At 51.5% G+C, this 16,891-nt stretch overlaps 7 protein-coding genes across 7 annotated transcripts; 2 read left to right on the top strand and 5 right to left on the bottom strand.

Moving 5' to 3' along the window:
• Nucleotides 1-625: 625 nt before the first annotated feature.
• VTN00DRAFT_5360 (uncharacterized protein) lies at nt 626-2,634 on the top strand (the record flags this gene model as incomplete). Its single annotated transcript, XM_069431883.1, has 2 exons — nt 626-1,434; nt 1,500-2,634. The coding sequence occupies 2 exons, from the start codon at nt 626-628 to the stop codon at nt 2,632-2,634; spliced, it is 1,944 nt and encodes a 647-aa protein (XP_069287797.1).
• A 638-nt stretch (nt 2,635-3,272) lies between these two features.
• Nucleotides 3,273-3,688, bottom strand: VTN00DRAFT_5359 (uncharacterized protein; the record flags this gene model as incomplete). Its single annotated transcript, XM_069431881.1, has 2 exons — nt 3,273-3,474; nt 3,561-3,688. The coding sequence occupies 2 exons, from the start codon at nt 3,686-3,688 to the stop codon at nt 3,273-3,275; spliced, it is 330 nt and encodes a 109-aa protein (XP_069287796.1).
• A 1,963-nt stretch (nt 3,689-5,651) lies between these two features.
• Nucleotides 5,652-7,311, bottom strand: VTN00DRAFT_5358 (uncharacterized protein; the record flags this gene model as incomplete). The annotated part of the gene is made up of 5 exons (XM_069431880.1): nt 5,652-5,753; nt 6,052-6,358; nt 6,435-6,528; nt 6,595-6,634; nt 6,706-7,311. The coding sequence occupies 5 exons, from the start codon at nt 7,309-7,311 to the stop codon at nt 5,652-5,654; spliced, it is 1,149 nt and encodes a 382-aa protein (XP_069287795.1).
• A 1,683-nt stretch (nt 7,312-8,994) lies between these two features.
• Nucleotides 8,995-9,896, bottom strand: VTN00DRAFT_5357 (uncharacterized protein; the record flags this gene model as incomplete). Its single annotated transcript, XM_069431879.1, has 4 exons — nt 8,995-9,020; nt 9,074-9,296; nt 9,355-9,800; nt 9,866-9,896. 4 exons carry the CDS (start codon nt 9,894-9,896, stop codon nt 8,995-8,997), a joined length of 726 nt encoding a protein of 241 aa, XP_069287794.1.
• A 236-nt stretch (nt 9,897-10,132) lies between these two features.
• VTN00DRAFT_5356 (uncharacterized protein) lies at nt 10,133-11,901 on the top strand (the record flags this gene model as incomplete). Its single annotated transcript, XM_069431878.1, has 3 exons — nt 10,133-10,543; nt 10,594-10,805; nt 10,863-11,901. 3 exons carry the CDS (start codon nt 10,133-10,135, stop codon nt 11,899-11,901), a joined length of 1,662 nt encoding a protein of 553 aa, XP_069287793.1.
• A 918-nt stretch (nt 11,902-12,819) lies between these two features.
• On the bottom strand, nt 12,820-14,459 carry VTN00DRAFT_5355 (uncharacterized protein; the record flags this gene model as incomplete). Its single annotated transcript, XM_069431877.1, has 5 exons — nt 12,820-13,397; nt 13,506-13,561; nt 13,622-13,733; nt 13,788-14,360; nt 14,414-14,459. The coding sequence occupies 5 exons, from the start codon at nt 14,457-14,459 to the stop codon at nt 12,820-12,822; spliced, it is 1,365 nt and encodes a 454-aa protein (XP_069287792.1).
• A 736-nt stretch (nt 14,460-15,195) lies between these two features.
• On the bottom strand, nt 15,196-16,485 carry VTN00DRAFT_5354 (uncharacterized protein; the record flags this gene model as incomplete). The annotated part of the gene is made up of 4 exons (XM_069431876.1): nt 15,196-15,579; nt 15,633-15,826; nt 15,885-16,152; nt 16,219-16,485. 4 exons carry the CDS (start codon nt 16,483-16,485, stop codon nt 15,196-15,198), a joined length of 1,113 nt encoding a protein of 370 aa, XP_069287791.1.
• Nucleotides 16,486-16,891: the final 406 nt, after the last annotated feature.

Here is a 16,891-nt window from a genome sequence, read left to right as displayed (position 1 = left end):
CCTGAAACCTCCAAAGTTACGATACGGGACTAAGCAAGCAAAGCGCACCGATATTGGTTGTTCAGGCAGAAGACGCCGTGGGGCATGGCAGGCATGACTGGAGGCGGGCCTGTTATTGGGGCCCTCAGGCGTACGACTGACAGATACGCTGCTCTCAGAGCTCCAGACGCAAGTCTGCCCAAACGCCGCAGAGCATCCAATGGCCTCTGTTCGCCTAGCTCAGGACTCACCAGAAAGCGTCGCCTCGTCTTGAGAACTTCCCGCAGAGCGCCGGGCCTTGTCCTGGTAGCGTCGTCTGTCGACCCTGCGCTGCCCGTGCAGCCCGCGGTTGACATTCACTCGGGCCGTCCGTCCTCGAGATACAAGATATATGCCCCCGTTGGGATACCAGGTTCATGTTGATTTTTCTCGGTACACAGCAGTCTGCTGCCTTTGTGAGGTCTTCACACAAAAAAAAGACCTCTTTATCCTTGCGATTTGGTCCCTCTTCCTCCACTGTCTGCCTCCTCCCGTTCCCGCCGCCTTGCACCTCTTGTTCTCCCCCACCCCGCACAACCCTTACACACCGCCTCTTTATCGTGGCTACTGCGCCTCTTCCTTTTCGATAAACACACAGCTCCACACCATGGCTAGATACTCCCAGCAGTCCTTTGGCTTCTACCAGCAGTCGCCCTCTGCACTCGACTCAAAAGCTGCCTTCTCGGAGGAGGATGAGATGAGCGTCCTCGACGACAAGATCCTCGACTCCACCACTCCCGACATGTCTTCCATGGGTGACCCCCGGAGAACCTCATATGACCAGGCGACCGAGGGCTTCTCGCACAGAGATCCCGTGTGGACAGACTTCCCCCAGGCATCACATCCCCAGTCCCGACAGAACTCCCAGATGTCCAATTCCAGCAGCATGTTCGAATCAGGGAACAATGGCTTTGTGCGGTTAGAGGCGTCGCAGGCTGGCACCGGCTACGGTCAACAGACCTCATGGTCCCTCGCCCGCGATTCGGGTTCGTGTACACCCACCGCCGTCTACGAGCCATTCCCCCAGGAGTTCGACGGCAACTCGGCCACCCCCTTTTCCGGCGGTGCTGTTGGCCCCGTCAGCTCCATCAGCTTCCCCCAGATGTACCGTCCCGGAACCGCCTTCGCCGCCCCCGCAGCTGTCACAATGTCCCCTCAATCGAGTCAGGGCTGGATGCCTGCGTCGTCAGAGAGTCAGGACAATAGGTCTCGACCGACGAGAAGCAGTCCAACCTACCGAAATAGCTCTCCCCTTCACGTCCGACGTGACGGGATCCGGAAGAAGAACGCACGGTTCGAGATTCCGGCCGAGAGGACTCTGAGCAACATCGACCAATTGATCGCCCAGTCGACCAACGAAGAGGAGATCAAGGAACTGAAGCAGCAGAAACGCTTGCTGAGGAACCGACAGGCCGCGTGAGTTTTCCTTTCCTTTCCTTCCCCACACCTGCCTCGCATTCAACTGACAGACTATTGTCCAGGCTCGACTCTAGACAGCGGAAGAAGCTCCACACGGAGAAGCTCGAGGAGGAGAAGAAGCATTTCTCCAATGTTATCAGCGAGCTGGAAGAAGCCCTGCATAACATGAAGCTGAGAGAAGCTGAACTCCTCCGCGAGAAGGGTGAGTGGTTGACTGCTCAGCAGCAGATCAACCAGTACATCGAAGGCCTGCACATGGAGAAGGACGAGCTTATCCGAACTCACACTTTGGAAACTGCCGAACTCCGCAAGAAGAACAACATTCTTCGTGAGGCCGTGGAAAAGTTGGAGAGTCAGCTCAAGACCTCCTCCAACACCACCAACTTCTCCAACGAGTTCTCCGACTTCGAGAACCTGACCATGGACAACAACTCCTGGGAGGATTTCTCGATGGTCAACAGTCTCTCCCTGGAAACGGAAGCCATCTCTTCTTCGACTGCCGACAATTCGATGATTGTCGTGTCCAACAAGGCCGACAAATCTTCCGAAAAGCCCTCCTCCCGCGGCGACTACCCTTTCAGCTGGAATGCGTTCTACATGTGCCTTCTCTTCGGTGCATTCATCGCTTCCAACAGTTCTTCGCTCTCTTCCTCTGCGATTCCGCAACTGTCTGAGGAGTACCGGGCTGAGTCTGCAAATGTTCTGAAGGCAGTTCTCGCTTCGGCTACTCCTGAGACCGCCCAGACCAACAACCACGCCGCTGTCCCGTCTTCCACTGCCGCTCAGCTGCCCACCACCATCTCCGGTGCTGAAATGGCCCGGATGACCTCGGGTGCTGGCGGCACGTCGACTCTGGACGAGCTTCACAACACCCTTGCAATGCCCACCAAGGAACAGGAACACGAACAGGTCTTCTCTCTCAACCCTGACCAATACAATGCCCTCACGACTTTCGAGGATGACGACATTGACTTCAAGCCGCAACAACCTTCGAACCTACAGCAAGCTCTGGCCGCCATGCGAAACAATGGCGCGCAGAGCAGATTAGAGAATAAAGCTACTTCTGACGTTTATTCGAGATCGTTGCTGTGGGATCGAGTTCCTGAAAAGGTTGTGCGCGACTTCAGAAGGATGGTCAAGGAGTGTGGTGCGACGCCTGTGAAAGAGGAGGAAAACCCCAACTTCAGTCAGAACTAAGCAGCCTTGGTAGACTGCATGTACAGTACAGCATTCCAGTTGCTTTACTGTCCGGTCATTCCTTGTGTGGTCCTCTCTCTTATCTCCCATACCGTTGGCATCCAGCCCGCAGACGCCTCTCGGCTTTTTTTTCCCTTTGCGTCCTAGACTTGACCAGGTCCGGCCAGGCGAAGTTGGCCTAGTTAGACCGACACGCTACTTTTCTGTGGCTATTCTCTTCATCAAAAAAAAAACACCGCCCCTGTACGAGGCACACTTTGGCACTGCCATTCGCAGCGAACCGCAGCTCGACGCTCCACCATTTCCTTTGTTCTCTCCTATGTTGTCATTTATTGCATCATGGATGGGTTGCTGCTATTTAGCGATTGTTTGACTAGCTTTAGTGATGAATCTTTGGGGTTTACGGCGTATGTTATCGTATCTTTTTTGGCAATGAATGACATGGCAATGAATGACATGGAAAGACAGAACTGATGACATGAACTTTTGCTTTGGGTGGCATGACATGATATGTTAATGACTTTTTTTGTGGTTTGAATTCAGGTTTACGGACAGGGCAACGGAACAACGGAACGGATGTCGCTTTTTTCGAGCAAGATTCAGAAGTTTCATTTCGTGCTTTGCTTTTTTATGACCTGTTACAAGTTTCCTTCATATTTATCGTCATGATCTTCTTCTCTACTTCTTAGTGGGCCATTGGTGGCACACCTGTGATGAATACTATTATGACTGCGATTGCTTATGACTTGGAAGTTCTTGTCATTACCATCCTCCTCATCTTCTCTTCTCCGGAAGAGCTGACTGACGGACCCAAATCTGGAATACTTGGGACTCCACTCACTGTTTTGCAGTCGGTGATATTTATCCCACTGCCACCATTGTTTCCCTTTATCATATGTTTGGTTATATTCATTGTCACATATTACCTTACATGATTATAAGGGTTGATTGGTGACATTGACTTGATGAAGACCGAGACCAAAAAGAGAGTCTTAAGGTCTATGATGCTGTGGGTGGTGATGACATGAAGAAAACACTTGATGATGATTGACATTCACATGACCTTTTTCCAACCTGTTGACGACGTGACGATTTTTTTTCCTGTTCCTGTTCTATTTGATCGGTCTATTCGGTTTGATTTGGTTTTAGCAGCAGATAGGGTTTTTCTTTTCTACAAAAGAATTCGATTTGCGTCTTGGACGCTAGGGTACTCAGACATTTCTTCTCTTCTTCCTGATCCTCTGCCGTAACAGTAGTTGCCGTAAGAGGCATCTTCTATAAGCGATTGCGAGGTCTCAAGGAGGGGTCCTTCGTCATGAGCCTTAACCAGATTCAAGCCGCGGGGTAAAAGCTGGAGACATGGCATGGCAGATGGCAGCATGCGAACTGTGCTTTAACTATCTGGATATGGACAGTGGGGTCCGTCCCGACCTAGGTGGACTTAGCCGTTAGACGTTAGGCGGTCTGTACTGCACCTCGGTAGGCGGTAGGCGAAGAAGGCCCGTGAGGTCGACTTTTGACTCATCCGTTAGATAAATGGAGGTAACTGCCTTAGGTACCTACCTAGGTACCTAACTTAAGGTGCACGGGCAGGATTTCCAGGCTTGAGATGCATAGCGCAGCATGGCATAGCATGAGCATGGCATTACGTTGCGTTGCGTTGCATGCTACAGTACATACACACGCGGACATTAAAATAAAAAAAAAAAGGGGGGGGGGGGCTGAATGATCGATAGTTGGACGGTTATAGGTAGATAGGGGTCGATATCTTCTTTTGAGTTTTTAACTATGATGATAAATTAGGTATATAAATATTCTCGTAGATATTTACTTGGCCGAAAAAGAAAATGCAAACACCTTGCACCTTGATTCGAAAACCTTGGGACAAAAAACCTATAATTTAAAACAATTGTATACAAGCGCACCATTGGCTTGGCTGAAGCACATACATATTATATTGGACAGACAGACAGAATATAATACAGGTGATAAATTAGGTATACACACATAAACAAAAAAATTGTACAGTACAGTAGGGAGATATTACAACCGACAGAAAAACTTAGGTAGGCAAGGTAGGGATTCGAAGTAGGGGGGAAGATGAAAAATCACATATTGCTAAAAGCACAGTACAGAAGGTATCGAACGAGGGGCAATGAGCCTTGCGAGGCACAGAGGTGTGCCTGAGTGACTCATAGAACACAGAGAAGAAGAGAATTCTGATTATGTGATCGGGTTGATGCCATATGCAGCGGACGTCCGAGAGACAAGCAAAGATGAGGCTTTCGTCGGGTAGGCAGGCTATGGTGGGGTGATGTGATCGGGTCAGATCAGATCATGGAGATCATATCTGTTCGATCGAATGGGTATAGTTCCATAGTCCATGGTAATGGCCTAAGGTTAGATAGGTAGGTAAGAGTGATCGTGTAAATAACAGGTCCAGGGTCGGGGAGGAAAGATAGTAAGTAGGTAGTAGAACATGTAAGTACTGTACTGTACATACACGGGAGATGATTACGAACGTCGGTACGAGTACGGTACGGTGATGCTGGGGGATCGTTGCAGATAGCAAGGCATCTTGTCGGTTCGATTCGTTCGCGTTGCGCTGTGCATGTGAGCTCAACTACCACGCCTGGAATGGCCTGGGGTGTCGAGGAGTCGATGGGCGTAACGCCGTCAAAGACAGGGGCCGTGGTGGGGGCCGCGTATCGTATTTCACTTGGGATTGTATTTATCTTTCCATATCCTGCAAAGATCAAGCATCGTGATCAACAGTAATCAGCCTTAAGCCCAAACGGGGATGATGGACAGTGCGAGGAGAGGGGGGAAAAAGGCGGGCTGGTGCCCTGCATGTGGGTATGCAGTAGAAGAACGACGGTCGATAATGCGGAGGGCGCACGAGAGCCTATCGACCGAGTCCGGCGCGTCGCTTCCGAGACGCGCTTTCTGCATGATCCCAGCGAACCGCAGTCATAGCTCTCAGCCGTAGAGCTGAGAATAGGTACAGATGGAGGGGCTTAAGCCACACAGACGAGAGACTGAGCTGTGACGTACCAGGAGTTCCCCAGGATCTTGTTGCCGTTTTCCTCCGCAAGCCGGTAGTATTTGGCTGCCATATACTAAAACAGAGGGCGATCGTCGAATCAGTACTTCGGATCCGCATCATGCAAGGAACATCAACAACAAAGTGAAGGTGAGCTAGAAAAAAAAATGTTGCTGCCCGATGTGATGACAAGTGTGTGATTTGGTAATTCCTGACATAAGGATGTGGTTGGTGCTCCTTATGTCAGGGACAGAGCGAACAAGATTTGTCAAGCACAGGAACATTGTCATCATCACACAAAGAGGCTCAACAAGCCTCATGAGAAACGGCCACGCACAATAAAAATAAGACGGAAAAATATGAAAAATCCGTACCTTGTCTTTCTTCCCTCCAAAGCCCTCAAGGTAACACCATGCGATTTCGTTCATGGCATCGGCGTCCCCTAGATTTGCCGCCGTTTCATAGTATTGTCTGGCGGCAACAGGGTCTTTCTCCACGCCCCAGCCATTGCGGAAGCAATTGCCCAACTCGAATATGGCAAGGACGAGCTCTCCTTTGGCAACGCCTCCCTTCTTCATACCTGCTCGGAGGGCCTCCTCTTCTATCGAAGCGGAGTTTGATGCCGCTGCGGAGAGGTACGTTATCGCCTTTGCAGGATCCGGAGTGCATCCCCAGCCATGTCTGAACATGTTTCGTTAACCTCATCTTCTAACCGGTAGGTGGTTCGAGTTGAGATGGAGTAATCTTGTTTTCTCACCTGAGAGCAAGTCCGTAGAGTACCTGGCTCAGTGCATTGTTGGCACCATTAGGATCCGCAAGCTGGCCGAACATCTGTGTCGACGCCTCCAGCTCTGTAAACAGCCATAACATTAATATATGTCTTCTGAAAAAGGGGACCTCGAGATGTCGCTGCTAACCTCCAGCCTCGTGCAGACGAATGGCTTCTTGTATGCTGACCTATTATCTCCATCAGTAAACACCGACGACAGGTAATTTCTAGATGAAGCCTCATGTGAGAATAAACGTACATCTCCCTCCGGATCATTCACCCTGGAATTGCTCCAGCTTCTCGTCCGTGGCCCTCTAGGCGACAATAGCCCATCGTCAAAGGTACTATATGAGCTCGATGGACGGCTGGTCGGTCCCAAATGCGGGTTTCCCTGCACCAGCATCGTCGCCCTCTTCTCCCACTGGGCCTCTCTCTCCTCGTTGTCGACATTCTTGTCTCCAATTTGCGGTAGGTCGGAAGGGACGTTGAGGGACGTCGAACTGGCGTTCCGCGACGAATGGTCCCGGTCAAACCCCAGCAGCGAAGAGAGACGTCTTCCCCCCTTGGCCCTTGTCGGGGAATGGCTCGATGACTCTGAGGGGGATCTGGAGCGTCGGAAAATGGACAACCGGTTGGGTGATGAGGATGGTGACAAGTGCTCCGGGCTGTGGCGGCCGGATATACCGCCATTGTGACCGTCGTGGACCGGAGGGCGGAGGACCTCCTCGGTGTGGGTGTCGGTTCGAGTGAATCGGAGCTCTGGGATCAAGTCCTGCGGGGAAACAGGAGGAGCACCACCAGGCTGATTGTGCCCGGCTGTGTCGCCGATTTTATCCTTCTTGTGAAGTATATCTTTCAACGGCATGGTGGCGGTGAACCGCGGGGTTCTGCGGGGATGTCTCGGAACGTTGGTGGGTTCGATTTTTTGATCGCGGAGAGACCTGCAGGCGGAAGTGCGTCCGTGGAATACTATTTCTTAATAGAACGACAGCTGCTGGCAGTTCTTATACGACCCGAGGAGAAGGGATTCTAATTCAGGCACAGACATAAGCGCCGTGCTGTGGCTGTGTCGATCACCGTTCTTATATTCAGTTGGAGTACAGATGGACTGACTGGACGCCTGTGACGCCTGAGGTGCTTGCCCTGGCCACGGTCCACGGTTCAACGTCTCAGCCACCGTTACGCTGAAACTCTCGACTCGTCCACATGCGTGGACACAGGGGAGACCGAGAATGGCGCACAGTTCATTTGTTGGCGTTGGCTACCTGACGGTCTACAAAATAGAAGCGATCTATACACATCTAAAGCCGCGGGATTCGCGGGATGGACTATTTTTGATATTTGAATGAAAATCTTCTGTAACCTCTGAGAACGAGATAATCATATAAAGAATATCGGATATAGAGTATCAACCCGCAAGCCTGACAAAGAACAGTGTATCCCCAACTGTCTCATTTGAGGCCATCATTGTACGCAGATCATAGGATTCTCTGGACTGGAGTAATCAAAAAAAATAGGGAAAGCACGAAGACACTGTTAAATATCCTCTGCATAGCTATGTTCTCTTTTGTGCAACCAGAGGGCGTTCTTGGGGAGCAAAAAGATGGCCATCTGTCAGACAAAGACGGTATACCTCATCAAGGGGAGCTGCTCAATTTCCTAACGCTGACATGTTCCAATGCTACGTGGTTACCACAGAAAAATCGCTCTTTCGACACTGTAGATGCTTGGAGATGCTTGAGAACCTTGGGACCAAGGGTGGACCTGAGAGACGAGCATTACTACATGCAAATATAGAACACCACACCTGCATCCGGAAGATCTTTTCAGCCATATCTTCAACGTGTTAGCGGCCTGTCGAAGGCTTTCCGCTACATCCACGTCAACTTTGAAAGTACCGAGACAACGTTATTGCTCGAAGCGACCAGGAAAGGAATGGCTAGGAGTTATATAAAGAACGGGGAAAATCGTTTTAAGCCTTGAAAGCGTCAGATTACCATCCAGAAAGCGGAGATTTGGGCAGCTATCGAGATCGCAGCGCATGCATGGTGGGTCGTCGAGGCCGTCTAAAATAGCTCCATTCGAGTACCTAAATCGTGGCGAACGCAGAGCCTTTCTGCATTGTTGCTGTTGTCCACTGTCTCCACAGTAAGGCATAGACGATGGTAAGTCAGCCCTAAGCGTCGGTATTCTGACGTGCAGAGCTAGGCTACGTCAACGCATTCGACTTGCATAACCCAAGGCAAGACCAACTTAGCATAAATAAGATGTCTGCCCAACAGGCCGTCCAGGTGACGCGGAGCGTCCCTCCAATTATGGGGTAATACAGGTGCGACCCAGAGCCCTAGCATATCAAAACGAGTTAGACCTTGTACCAGTGGACAATTAGTCTAACAAAACCGGAAAACGGATACGAGCATCCGAGATGAAGCGGAACCAAGATGACTTCAGAACGTTTGAAATGGAATTGGAAGTCTAGACTGTATCACAAAGAGAACAGCTCTTCGATTTTGTACACGATGTCACAAAGCTATCATATTCTGTCCATCTACTGGCTCTTGGCGGACATAATCCCTGCATTTTCAATTAGTTCCGGGCCCAGCATCTCGAAAATGGCAATTACTTACTCTCAACATCAGCAACGCTCTGGTCCAGAATCTGCTTCAGAACCTTGGGGTTCTCGAGCTCCTTCTGGATCTTGCTGATGACAGTCTGAGCGAGCTCAGCCTGCTGGCGCTGCTTGACCTGTCCCTCATAGCGCACCCACGAGTCAAGAACCTGCTTAGCCTCATTGGCAAGGGCAACGCGCTGCTCAAGCTCGTAAGCCTGAGCCTCGAGCTTAGCGGTTTCCTTCACAAGCAACGTCAGTACGACATCTTCCTCTCTTCCAACTGAGTTACCGTCGTACCTTGGAGACCTCGAAAAGCTGCTTGGTGATGTCAACAACGCCGCTCAGCTGCTCGACGTTCTCAATGCGCTGCTTGACGGCGTTCGTGTGGTCCGCGCGGGCAGCGTTCAGAATGTCCTTGTGCTTCTGGACCTGGCCCTCAGCCCACTCCTTGTACGCGGGGCCACCATACTTGGCGATGAAGGTGAAGACGCTAAGCAGACAGAAGGCGGCAACGGTTTCCTCGTTGAGAACGTAGAGCTCATTGCTGATGGCGGCAATGGAGAGACCGGCACCAGCGGAGAGGATAGCGGTCTTCGAGGCCAGGGACTGGCCCGGCAGGGCGTCGAGGATCGACTGGGCCTTCTTCTTGGGGTCCTCGCTAGGGACGTTCGAGTTGGCCCGGGTCGCGGTCAGGTTAGCGGTGATGGCACGGACAGGAAGGGCCGGTCGGAGCCGAGCGGCGCCTGGAACGACTCAGTAACTGCACTCAGGGGTTCAATTGGGCCGTTCGGAATTTCATCCAACATACCGATGGCGCGGTGAGCCAGACGCGAAGCCATTGCTGCGATGATGGGGAGCGAGATTTGATGGATGAACGGAACTGACGAGATTGAGGTCGGGATGGCGGTTTGGGTGGTGCGGAAGACACTAGCCGTAAGGGGAAACGCCCCGCTCACGGGCGGAAAAACCGTAGCCGAATATCTCAAAATTCCGCGATGCGAAGAGCAAAGTAACAGAGCTGCAGGCCTCGTTGCGACGATTTCCAGACAGGATAAACGGCCGCTGGACAGACAGGATGCCCGGCATCATGGATGGAGTCCAGGGCTCCAAGAAAAGAAAGAAGGGCAACAAAGAAACCGTCGTACCGTCCTCCAAGCGCCGCGCAGTTGCGGAAGACCAGAGTGAAGATGCGACAGCAAAGGTTCAGGAGTTGGAGAACCAGATTGCTGAGTCCCGGAAGTACTACAACAACATTGCGACCCTGATATCGATGCTCGATGTTGGTGACTCTGCAAAGAAACCCAATCTCGCGGTTGCAGTATCCCTCTGCAGAGTATTCTGCAGGCTGATCGCGGGCGGGCACCTCAGGGAGACGCCCCGGGCTGCAGAGCCAGAGAAGATCATCGTGGCCTGGTTGAAGGAACGGTGTCAGGAATATCAGACAGCATTGCTGGACATCATTCGCCAGGCGGATCCCTCCACACAGGTCGGCACACTATGCAGTTTCAAGGTTCAGATGCTTACTGACGGTTCCAGATCACTGCCCTAACTCTGTCCATGCGCCTAGTTAATGAACGCGCGACACATCTTCCTGGAGCCGAAAGTCATGTTTGGTCATCGGGTTTCTTCAAGGGTGTTTTCGAGGCCGTCGTTGAAGCCGAGGATGGACAGTCGCTGCGGTCCGAGTTCATCAACAAATTCCTCAAGGAGTATGAGGATATCCGATACTATACCTTCATGCAGATATCGTAAGTTGTGCCCAGTAAAGTCTTGTATGTCTTGATATGATATTGACAAATCTGAAGCGCGTACGCCGCGACGGAACGGAGCACCGAAATCCTTGAAACGTTGATAACCATGCTCACGGAATGCGACTCTGTGCCGCGGCCGGAGCACGAGTTCAAGAACTTCTACGTGAAGTCCGGAGAGAAGACCAAGAATCTCACGTCTGTCAACTCTTACAAGAAGCGCGCCCAGGAAGCCTGGTTGGCGGTTCTACGAAATAAGATCTCGGAGTCTCAGCGGAAGGGTCTGCTGCGAATCATGTCGCACACCATCGCGCCTTGGTTCAGCAGATCAGAGCTCCTGATGGACTTCTTGACCGATTCCTACAACGTCGGTGGCGCAATGTCGCTGCTTGCCCTCTCCGGTCTCTTCTACCTCATCCAGGAGAAGAACCTGGACTACCCTCAATTCTACCCGAAGCTCTACTCCCTCCTCGACAAGGACCTCCTGCACTCGAAACACCGTTCACGCTTCTTCCGCCTGATGAACACCTTCCTAGCCTCCACCCACCTGCCAGCGACGCTGATCGCCAGCTTCATCAAACGACTCTCCCGACTCGCGCTCAACGCACCCCCGACAGCTATCGTAGCCATCGTCCCCTGGATCTACAACCTCCTGAAAAACCACCCAACCACAACATTCATGATCCACCGCGCGATCCGCGACGAGGGGTGGAAAGCCGAATTGGAAGCCGAGGGGATGGACGACCCTTTCGACCCGGACGAGCCGGACCCGACCCTCACCGACGCCATCGAGAGCAGCCTGTGGGAGATCGAGACCCTCCAGTCGCACTACCACCCCAACGTCGCCGCCCTGGCCCGCATCATCTCCGAGCAGTTCACCAAACAGGCGTACAACCTGGAGGACTTCCTCGACTACACCTACCAGGGGATGCTGCTGGCGGAGCTGGGCACCGAGGACAAGCCGCTGAAGAGGACCCCCGTCGTCGAGTATCAGATCCCGAAGCGGATCTTTACGAATCGGATGCTGGAGGAGGATGGTGGGCAGGATACGGCGCCGGGGAGTATGATCAGAGGGTTGTGGGATTTTTCGTCCTAGGATGTCTTTTATCTTGTCTGGAAAAGAAACTGGTTATTTTAATCTATGACGACTTTCCTCATCGTCCAAAAAAGTCCGTCGTATCGGATGGCCTCCTAAACCACATTTTGAAATTAGCAGATCTAGGATTAGGATAAGGGCTGTATACGTCTCATAAAAAGGCGCCAACGACCTTTCCTGCCATAATCACCATTTCCTCATTTCTACGGATGTGCTATATTGTAAAAAAAAAAAAAAATCAACAGATCTTGTCGTACGGTACTTTGAAAGAACACCAACACGATTAATCACTCCGTACTGGTACCTATATTATCGTTCAGCACTCGAGTCCACCTTCTAGGTATTGGTTTCTTGGTAGACGGCAAACGGAATTAACATGACGTTCGAAGCATAGAAATCTCTTTAGACATATTCATACAAAACTTGTCTTTTTCGATTTTTCCTAAACTGACATTACTAATTATTCTTTTTTCGTTCTTCTGTCCTGTCCAAGAGAAGACTAAAAAAAAAGAAACCAAGCCGAAAAGCTTATCTCTCCTCCTTTCCTTCTTCCGCATCCTTTTGTTCATCTTCATCTTCATCTTCGTCTTCGTCTTCATCATAACCAACCAACCAAAGTGGATATCTCAGAGAAACATGTGAAAGAGCTCAAAAAGCACTGTTGCGAAACGATAGGTTGCTATAGACAACTTATTCACAGCTATCTCAGATTGGTATCTTAACTTCTGCATCCGAAATATACGCCCGCAACGCCGAAAGAGAAAAAGCAAATTCTGTAAAGGGGAGGAAACGACATGGTCCGTGGACAGGCAATCATTGCCCGGTCCGAAAAGTCTGCAAGGCCAAAGCAGCCATCGACTACAAAGCTGTTGCCTGGTTGCTCCTGCGAGATTAGTAGCGTTAAGACAAGACTCACGCTCAGAAACGGACAAAGTCCTGCTGCTGAGAGATCTCGCCGGTGTCGGGGCCAGCCTCTATCATCTCTACCGGATCTTCATCTAGTTCATCAGAGTCGACGTCATCCGAATCGATCGCGTCGAAATCCTCCTCTTCGCTAGATAGGTCGGCCTCCTCGTCGTCTTCTTCGGGAGAACCTGCTTTGTTAGCAGCAGCATTCTTCCGGATCTGACCCGCCCTGTCAACATGGGGCAGTTTGCATCTCTTTCTGTTGCAAGTGCCGGTGTTGGCATAATCCGGGCACTCATGAACGTGGCGCTCGTCGCACTCAGCGCCCCTTTCGCAGTAGCCTAGTGTTGCAAATGCTCGGCACACAGGCGCACCGGGGGTCACCCGGATGTGGGCATAGCGACACTCTGGATTCGAGCAACGGCCTCTGAGGAAATGCATACAAGCAGGGGATCTGTGGGGCGATGGTTCATGGGAGAGATCGCAACCCAAGCCAGCGCTGCATTTACCAGTTTGAAGGAACTCCTTGCAGATGGCGACTTTGTCCGGGTCGTGGATGTAGGGACAGGATGGTCCCTTGTAACAGGTGCCTAGATAAAGCCTCAAGTCAGTATCGGGACGAGCTAGCCGTAACGAGAAATGAAATCCATGGCATAACGAGAGACGCGATGAGCGTCTGCGGAGGGAGAGCCGGGTACCCGTCGTGGAAAATCTCTTGCAGAGTTCGTTCTTTTTCTTAACTCCCGTAGCTTTTCTGTGCACGTTGTGAGTTGTCGCGACCCAAATCGATCTATGGTGATTCGTAATCACCCACCTCCTCGACGCGACTGCGCCCAGACGATGGAGGTTCCCGCTTTTGCTTCGGACGAAGCTTACTCCACCAACGGTCACTCTCTTCGGCGTCGCTTTCGCGGTATTCGGATCATCTACAACAGGTAAGCCAGCCCTCAGATTTGACCGGTCGGGGACGGAGGCCGCACTGGATAATCTGATCAACTTGCTCCCACCTCGCGCAACCTGGAACGTGATATCGTTGACCATGATCTGATAAGCTGCTGGGCGTTGAGCGGCAGCAGGGGCATGGGCGGGCACGCTTTGATACTGCCTTCCAGCCCCCTGCGCGTATCTCAGCACCTTTGCCTCTTCAATCTTTGCTCTTCGCTCAGCCTTCTGTCTTCTGCTCTCCTCAATAGCCTTAGTCCTCGCCTGCATCTCCTTGTCATAGACGGCAGAGTTGATCAGTTGCATATGGCGATCGCGTTTCGCGACCCACCCGCTTGAGCTGCCCGGCTTTGCTTCGCCATCATTATCGCTGGCGACAGGAGACGCAGTTGACTGTCCATCGGGAGTCGAGGTCCTGGCATTATTGAGAATGAGGGTGCGATTTCGATGAGGAGCTACGGGGCGTCGGGCAGATGGTCTGCCCCGGTATGGGGCCCAACCCGAGGGGTGTCGATAGGGCGCATGTCTGGAACTGTACGGAGAAGTTGGAGGACCACTATGATAAGGGCGCTGGTTCTGGGAAGCTTGATTCTTGTGCCTATTGATCTGACCTGAACGAGAGTCAGGGCCTTGCAGCGTTTCATTTAAGACCAACGGAACTCACCAGCAAGCTGGCCGATCTTTGCAAGAAGATCTTGCTCTTCTGTCATATCGGACCTGGATGTAAAACAGAATATTCTATCAGTTCATAGAGGAAGGCGAACAATTTGTATCGCAGCAGTCAGGTTCGCCACTATGTGTTGGTGATTAGAATGAGGTTGGTTCAGTGATGCGTTGTGGCGCTTAAGCGGTTGTATAGTCACGTGATATGATATGAAGGAGGGTCTCCAGTAAGGGGGACGGAGCGGAGTGTGGAGGACCGAAGTATGATCGTCAACACAATTAAAGAGAGCTATGTGCCCTTAAGCAGCTAATTTTTACCAAAATGTATTATGTTGCTGCCAAGTCTGGTCAGTGTTTCCTCACATACAGATTGGTTATTGATAAAGACTCCGCAGTCGCCCGGAATACTTACACTGAAAGGATATCTCAACCAGTGTCAAGCTAGCTCATGGCCAGCCATAATGCAGGAAAATCCCCTGTCTTCATCCTTCTGGACCCTCTTAATCAGAGTGGCCATTCTTTCTTCTTCAAGTTATTCTTTGTAGAGATCCAGCTGAACGTGTGAAAGTGTGAGGTGCCTCCCGTTTTCAACAACTACGCAAATTGAATGGAACAGTTCGCTGTAACAAAAGAAATGAGGTATAAATGAGGTATTAAACTTTTATCGTTCTACTAAAACAAGAAAAAAAATTATCTGTAGACTCCTGAAAACTCCTATTTATCGCCGGCCCAGGTAAAACAATGACGCCGTCAATCTCATGCCAACAGGACCATTCCATACGGTTAGACCACACTCTCAAACTGAACATCGTCATTATCAGAACCCGTCGGTTCTTCTTCCGATCCTTCCTCAAAACTATAGCCTGGATCAGGAGGGAGTTCCTCCTTGGCATCTTTGTACGCGAGAGCATTCGCATAGCTGCTCTCCTTTGCCTCGGGTTTAAGTTCCCAGGTCATCGCAAAGTCTCCGGACTTCACGAGATGCGCGACCATCTCCAGCGTCTGTTTGAGATATGCCTCAGGCTGTCTGAGTCTTGCCTTCAATGTCTTAAACGGCCAGTATTTGTGCTCTCGGAAGCACTGGTATATGAGATCCAAAAGTTCGTTCTGCGGCATACGCGTAGTCTTGTTCTCCTGCGCCTTGGGCTTTTGCGGCCTCGTCGCTTGCTGCATGGCGTTAGTGCAGGCAAATGGAAAAGCAAAGAGCCGGGGATACGAACCACAAACGCGCTCTTCTCGCCAGGCAGAGCGTTGGGCTGAAGCATCTTGCCCGGAACCTTGTGGATGAACTTGGTCTCCTTTCTTGGCTTGAGCGCCTCTAGGGCGCGCGCCTCGGATAACCGTTTGAACTCCTCGTTCTCGACCGGAATGCAGTTGAACTCGTCCCTGACCTTTCCGACGATAGCTGTTTGTTCTATAGTAGCGCAGATATCAGCCAACTGTACACTCAGGGAAATAGAGATGGACCATACTTGGTATCGTCTTCCGCACGTAGGGCTCCCACTTCTTCTTGCGATCCTTCTTCCTGGCTTCCCGTTTCATTGTTTCGTAAAGGGCGGAGCGCGCCTCCCCAAAGAGCACATTGACGCGGTTTTCGTAGCCAGGAAGGTCCTTTTCTGTGAAGACGTAGCTGTTCTGCACGGAGAAAGACTTGTTGTCGGCGGTGACATTTTGCCGCTTCAGGTTGTAGTCTTTGGGAATGTCTCTGTTATCCGGCCGTTCGTTGAGTCGCAGACTGACCTGCAGAATCCAGTCAGCTTCTCGGTCTGTGGACTTTGCAGCATATCTGCTAGAAGGCAACCGTACTCTTTTGATGTCTGTCGGTTGCCCTTCAACCCTGACCGTCCCGATCTGTATCTCTTCATCATCGTCGAGTTTCGACCAGTGCTCCCACAGCTGTCTCGGAATGCGCATGAGCCAGACATTCTGTCCAGCATTTGAAAAGTCCAGATCACCCGCGTCTTCGTAGATATCCTCGTCCTCGATACCACCCATCGAGATATCCTTGCTGTCGGGATCGGGCTTGATGTACGGCGTGGAGGTGCCTGGTTCCTGTTTGATCGGCGCAGCCATGTTTGCGGAAGAACCGCCGGAGGCGGCTGTAAAATCAATCTGCAGATTGCGACTGGTGCTGTCGCTACTCCAGATCGATGTGGTTGTTAGATATGAGGGTGAATTCGGAGATGCAACTGGAGGTGAAGCTTTCTGACTGGCGCCGGGCGGTCTGTCGCCGCCGATGAACAAAGATCCCGAGCTGGCAGCCTGGCGCGTGGGGCCGGTCCAGGCGCGCCGCTGCAACTCCAACCGCCACGCTGCCAAGAAGAACAACGCGCAGGAAACGTGACCGGGCAAAAAAAGAAAAAAAAATTAAGACAGAGCGGGTTTCGACCACGCGATGTTCCCATCATTCGAGTCTTGAGCTGTTGATTGACTGGGTCACGTGTCCTTGCTTATTGGGTGCCCTGGAGCCTCTTGACCT

This window comes from Thermoascus crustaceus, assembly GCF_041956765.1.
Source record: "Thermoascus crustaceus strain CBS 181.67 unplaced genomic scaffold VTN00scaffold_3, whole genome shotgun sequence".
NCBI classification, from domain to species: domain Eukaryota; kingdom Fungi; phylum Ascomycota; class Eurotiomycetes; order Eurotiales; family Thermoascaceae; genus Thermoascus; species Thermoascus crustaceus.
This window is presented reverse-complemented; position numbering and strand designations above follow the sequence as displayed.